Genomic DNA, 6,724 nt, shown 5'->3' with positions numbered 1-6,724 from the left:
CCATCTATTATCTTTCCAACAATACTTTCATATATATTTTTTCATATTATGTAACTGATAGAATTCTAACAACAAAGAATATAAGTAAGAAAGAATAATTTTTTCCTCGCGAAACACATAATACAAACAAAGCGCAACTTATATTACGATAATAAAAATATTGCTCCCCAATATTATTCGATTTAGTTATTCTTATTACTTATAAACCACTCGCGATTCTCTTCAATTAATGTCTTCCAATATTCTGTAAAAGTAAATGTTTATATTACATATTTTGAATTAAATGCTTATACTAATCTAAAGTCTAAACAAGTATTTCATATACATTTTAGAATTCGATAAATTCTTAACTATTAATGATGGTTATCTAAACAATTTTTTTAACTGTGCTTGTTTTAACTCGAAAAATTCATTTCTTTTTTTCGATAATACTTGGTTGATAAGAAACATCTCGTCCACTAAGAACGTCACATATTTATTCCATTTTAATTAATCGTAATTACCTATTAATTCCTGAATTGTACCACCAGTGCCACCATACTCGACTGGTAAGATGTCAACTGGAATATCCTTAAAACAACTCTGCATCATGTGGGAATAGACATGAAGTCTCTTGTTTATCTTCTCCGACAGGAAGGATTTAAAAATCTTGATAGGAATATCTAAAAACATTGGCGCATTAATTACATTTATCAATTGAAATCTCATAGGATAGCAGTTCTGCCACGTGTGTGCTATTTTCTTTAATACAGAAGGTCTTCCAAGTTGAAAAATTTGATGTATAGTTGGGTTAATCGCGTCGTTGATGAATGAGAGACCATACACAGATGCTGATGTGGCTATGGCGCGATTCTTCATCGCCAACTCTACCATCATCACACCGATCTGAAATGATTATTTGTCGAAAAATAATAAGCTAATTGTTTTTTTCATAATGACATCTCAAACACATTAATTGTAAGTTACTCGCAATCTTAATACTGTTTTAATTTTTACCTTAAATATATCTGATTCTTTGTGTATTCTCGGATTATGTAAAGTAGTGCGCACAATCAAAACTAATCTGCCTTGGTTATCTGGTTTCCGCAGAGGTAAATATAACCTAATAAAATATTTATTTCAGAAATCATTCAAATAAATTAATATTTATCTGTAATTTTATAACGATATGTAATTGAGACAGTAAGATCTTATTTATTAGTAAAATATTTAGTAAAACATTTTTATTAAATTATAATAGAAATAATAAAGATGACAAAGACTTAAGCAATTTGACACTAAAATTAAATTTGTCTTTATTAAAGATTTATTGTAAAGTTACTTGCGCAGCTATATATACGTATATTTAGAATTATTAAAAGGTAAAATAAAATTCATGTCATCACTCGTTACACCAACATTACGATCATTCGTTACAATCAAATTAAAATTATTAATAAAACATATAGTTTATTATTTATTATAATGAGCATTAACATATAATTAAATCTTCATCAACGATAGACGAATAAACGAAATGCCGTAATTGTATTATTAAAAAAAAAGTCAGTGATAATTATCAATTATTGCAGTATAAAAATTTCTAAAATTACACGGTAAATTATTCTATAACTTGAATATGACATGCAATATTTCACCAATAATAATAATAATAATATAATACAAAAGAAATTTTCTTTAAATTGTATATTTATATATTTTGAAGTGACAAAATTTACCCCATATTAATTAACTCCTGTAATTCCGGTTGAAATGGATCTGTATTTGTAAACCATTCGGGTAAGTCAGATCGCAGCTTATAATAATTTTGTATTCTGGTTTTAGTTTTCTCGAGATTGAACTTGCAGACTCTCAAGAATCGCAAGATAAGAAAATCATCTGTATACAAATTAAGAATTCGCTTTAACTGAAATGCTACTAACTAATGTTAAATTTGTCATTTATAAGTATTACAAATTAGACAGTAATGAAAAAATAGTATTGAGTTCGATAAATAGAAAAATAAATAGATACCTAAATAAAGTCGATTAAAAAATTGTTTTATTCATAAAATGACGAAATGCGACAGTACGATATTGAATTTATTATTTATATAGATTTTTTACATTACCTTTATTGTTTTTCATGTTATATTTTATTACGCAATCAAGATGGGTAAATTTCACGAGATAAATATCGAACTTATAAAAACATAGCAAGAAGATTAAAATATCAAATAAAATATTTCATAGCACACACATAATTAAATATAATTAAAAATGAAAAATTTTTTAAATCTTTGTACTTTTTATATAAAAATACGCACACAGACTTATGTGTGGAGATGGATTGGAGGTGGAGGGAATGAGGATGAAAGTGAATGGCATATTGTATAAACTCTCTTGATTTATTACGGAAACTTGATTTTAAGGCATTAATAAAATAAAACTTTAAACGACGATAACAAAAAAAAACTAGTCATTTTCAAGTTTTGTGCCTATGGACACTTTTGATCAGTGAGTCAAAAACTATACTAACATACTAAAATACTATATACTAAAATTTCAGCCAATTTTACCGAAGGTCAAAATCCTCTAATTTTGTGCGAAGACCTTTGCCGTTGCGAATTAAAGTTCACTCAGCACATATTTTACACTGCCTCAATTTACGTGCTTCAATTTTCTCACACTTCGCTATTCACTAACCAAAACTAACCTTCTACATTGTAACTGATTGAATTTCAAAATTTTTTACAAATTTATTAAAAACTAAGATCCGTTCGCTCATATCCCTTACAATTTTAATGTACTCAATTCGTTCACTCATATCCTTTTTATAGTTTAGTATACTCAATCTCTCTCTTTCTACAATAAGCTCATCTCATTTCGCATTCTTACAGTATTGTTGTTAACATCATATCGAGGTGGATTAAAGGTCCGAAAGTAATAAATCATAACTGAATCTTTTTTTTTCATTGAATAATTTTCAACGTAAGACTGTTTTGTAAGAACTTATTTTTACCAATTTGTATGTGCATTTCGTCGTTAATCCAGCGTCTGATCTCGGCAATAGTGGTTTCTCTAGTCTCATCGGTTTCGTTCAAATGTGTCGCTGCATATTCTTTATCAGTACTAGTTAGCTCGTGCTGAATGTCATACTCTACACTGTTATATTTGTGTTCATTCTTCATTGTGATTATAATTAGTAGGAAGCTTTCACGGAAGAATCGTATGTTCGAGCCGCAATGATAAGATACACTTTTATGCGTAAAATAAGAATAACTATAAACGCAAAATGTAATACTATAAATACCGCAATACAATCTGTACTGTTCACGATTCGTGTGCTCTTTTGGAACTAAGGCAACTTCACTAATCAGATATCTGCGCCATCTGTAGGTGATATTATACATTATATAATACTAACGGTAAATTCTAAAGAACCTGTTCTTCTCAATAATGGCTGGTAGCGATTAGTCTCTTCTCTTTTTTTCTCCACGTTAGAGAAGAAAAGAAAAAGTTCATCGATACAAGAAGCTGAAAGGAACAGCAGGCTTATTCTATAACTCTTATGTTCGTTTTATTTGTTTGTTACATGTCTTATATCCATATCCACAAACATCTTTTTTTTAATATAGATAAAAAATATATATCAAATATATATTAGATATATATTATATAAAGAGATATTATATAGGTATGACGAAAATTTAAGTTACATTTATACTTTGTATTTTATATTGAATAATATGTTGGTTATTATCGGAAAAACATTTTTTTTTAAACTGAGAATAAATTGTACAAAGTAATTTAAATAATCTGATTGTCTGAGAGAGAAGAGAAGAGAGACGATGTTTTTCTAATAATAAATATAGAGTAGAAAAGAGAGGTTTCTTTTTTTTACTTCAAAATGATGATCTTTATGTCAAAATTATTTCATTTAATTGTTACGTCCGGAGGACTCTACAATTCTTTTCTTTTATGAAAAATTCGATAATAATTAATTTGTTTATTTACAGCACATCAAATACTGATAATCATAATCAAAATAAATAAAATATAATTTTTTTTGACAATTTTTCTAATTGAGGTCGTGGGGATAGAAGTATTATTGCCCAATAAGTCTCTTATAGAAAGCGTTGTTTATCAGTATTTGACGTTACATGCGCGCATCCGGACCTAGAGATTAATTAAAAGACTAATCTCTACCAATCAGATTTCTTCAAGTATCCAATTCGTAGAAGGTACTAAGTCAGTGACCGACTGCCAAAAATAAAGAAAGACATATCGTCCTCGCGAATATAAATACGAGCCCTCCACGAGCCTAATTGTTATAAAATTTCGATCAGTCGACGAGCAAACTTGTATTATTCCAATCTCGATCTCAGTTCGGCGTAAATTTTGATTCGGAGTTCTCGTGATCGGGTCGCAAAGTGCAAGGAACTCTTCCGAGGTCAGCCTGATCATCTTGCCCACTCGAAAAGTAACATCACTTTCGAGGTTTCACTACCAGGAGTTCTTCACCGGATCTAATCTCGAGACCTTCAACCGTTTTTAAAGAAAATTTTGCAGAAATGGTGAATTGACCTTTTAACAGTTTAATAACATTAATACATTTATTTATTAAAAAGAGACCATCTAAGACATTTCTTGCCTTTCATCCCTATGGTAGAATCCCCTATAAAAATTTTTTTAATATTTCCTATAATATTTTAAAAAAATTATTTTAATATTAAATTTTTTTAATATTATATTTTTTTAATATACTTTTGACATAATTCCCTCCTTCCGTATTTAAGCGGTAAAATGCTTCGAGTAGTTCACCTTTCTTTCTATTCCTGAATTACTTGGAGTAGTCAAACACTTGAATAATTCACTACTCTCTCTCTCTCTCTCTCTCTCTCTCTCTCTCTCTCTCTCTCTCTCTCTCTTTCTCTCTCTAAATAAATAAATCAATCAATCAATCAATCAATCAATCAATCAATCAATCAATCAATCAATCAATAGATAAATAAATAAATAAATAAATTTATTGCGAAAAAAAACCTTATAAACGCAATAAATTTATTAACAGTTTCAACATATTAACATCTTTGTAATATGCTTGATGGTAGCATCAATTTGCTTGTCAATTTAATTTGCGATCACTAGAATAATTTTAATTGCGTTTATAGTCTGGAAAAACAATTCGGCGCACAGTTCTACAAAGACTACAATATGGTATATATAGTATATATTAGTAATTCAAGATTGAATTATTTAAAGCAATGAAGATCCATAGTTACGACCGTAATAGGCATTTTTCTAGTATTGATTGTACAATATTTCTAAATAATTGTTTAAATTTTATTTTGGCACCCTTTCAAGTCGTTGCATCTTCCCAAAGATCGTACGAGTCTGATCTCTGATCACAAGCACAGACTGTGTCAAGACTTAAGACTTTGACCTAAAAAGAGGACCGACAGATACACTATCTCAAACTACGTAATAGCGTCTCATATTGACATTGATCCACAGGATCTAGGACCTATTCAAGTGCTTCCGGCACTTGTGGTACGTGCTTCAGAGCGACAACCTCAAGAGCGGTGTTGCGTTCTAATTCCTCTGTTCTATTCCAAAATTTAGAAAATTTTAGTACATCAGTATTTTTTGAAATATACTGAGGATCAGTTCATTTTCGTTCGCTTCATGTCAATACATCGTCACGCGGCGTCAGTATATGATTCTGTTAGTACACTTCCGTACAAGATTGTATTCAGATGTACAGTCTCCTACTTCGAAAAGCATTCCTGTGTATACTTATTTTTAAGTAAATAGATTTTGAAATATTTCTGTTTTATAAAACAGCATTTTAGTTCGTAGATTATGTTGCTGCTAAGTTGAGTTATATTGAAGTATTACCGACTCAGTTTCCACATTTCACTCTTTTTAATCATCTATCATGTCCAATAGATTATTCTGTAAATAATGAAAACTGACTATATCAGTGCAAATTGTGTTCTGACTGAGCTCATACTTCATGTGGCAATAAGGGAAATTTTCATTTTTTTTGCAATAAATGATTTTAATTAGAAATATTATATTCTCTATTTTCCGCACATTTATTAATTTTCTAAAAAAATAATATTTGTTAAAGGATGACATTTTGATTTTATTTGTATTAAAGCTTATATAATTTAATATTTGACTCTTTCAAAATAGATAAAGGCTTTTTCAAAACCACATTGTTTTGAAATAGCTGAATTTCTTGTTTACCAATAATTAAATCTCTGTTAATTACTAAATTAATTTTTCTGTTAATTGGATCTTATAGATAAATGAGTACGCTTAAGTAAGAAAGCAATTTGTTTAACATCAGATTAAATTTTTGTTTTCATATTCTGAAAAAAAAAACAGCTTTTTCATGCCCACTCTCTCCTATACTCACAATCCCTCTCTTTCTATAATAAGCTCATCTCATTTAGTATTTCGCCATTCTTGCATTATTCTTGTTAATATCATATCAAGATCAAATAAAGATCGGAAAATAATAAATCATAATCAATTGAATCCTTTCTTTTTATTGAATGATTACGCGTAAGATTGCTATTACTTTTATCAATTATGTGTATTTCATCGTCAATCTAACATCTCCGCAATAGCAGTCTCTTTAGTCTCATCGGTTTTGTTCAAAGGTGTCTAAGTATGGTAGTATGTTTAGTTTTTTAAATAAAATATTAGCTAAAATAATATAAAATTTTATATTA

At 28.8% G+C, this 6,724-nt stretch overlaps 1 protein-coding gene across 1 annotated transcript; it reads right to left on the bottom strand.

The window, feature by feature from the left end:
- Positions 1 to 38: 38 nt before the first annotated feature.
- LOC108748412 (alpha-tocopherol transfer protein-like) lies at positions 39 to 3,321 on the bottom strand. Its single transcript, XM_018486573.1, has 5 exons — positions 3,001 to 3,321; positions 1,719 to 1,878; positions 997 to 1,102; positions 504 to 885; positions 39 to 244 (listed from the first exon to the last, which is right to left on the bottom strand). Exons 1-5 carry the CDS (start codon positions 3,167 to 3,169, stop codon positions 183 to 185), a joined length of 879 nt encoding a protein of 292 aa, XP_018342075.1. The 5' UTR covers positions 3,170 to 3,321; the 3' UTR covers positions 39 to 182.
- Between the last annotated feature and the right edge of the window lie 3,403 nt (positions 3,322 to 6,724).

This window comes from Trachymyrmex septentrionalis, unplaced genomic scaffold, assembly GCF_001594115.1.
Source record: "Trachymyrmex septentrionalis isolate Tsep2-gDNA-1 unplaced genomic scaffold, Tsep1.0 scaffold22, whole genome shotgun sequence".
NCBI classification, from domain to species: Eukaryota; Metazoa; Arthropoda; class Insecta; order Hymenoptera; family Formicidae; genus Trachymyrmex; species Trachymyrmex septentrionalis.
Note: the sequence above shows the minus strand (reverse complement) of the source record. Positions and strands in the feature narration are given on the sequence as shown.

Bases quoted from the DNA above. Each gene is read 5' to 3' on its own strand.
- LOC108748412 (XM_018486573.1), bottom strand. From the start codon at position 3,169: ATGAAGAATGAACACAAATATAACAGTGTAGAGTATGACATTCAGCAC. The intron at 1,879-3,000 runs GTAAAAATAAGT...ATTTGTATACAG, and splicing joins CGAAATGCACATACAAATTG to ATGATTTTCTTATCTTGCGA. The intron at 245-503 runs GTAATTACGATT...TTACTTTTACAG, and splicing joins TACAATTCAGGAATTAATAG to AATATTGGAAGACATTAATT.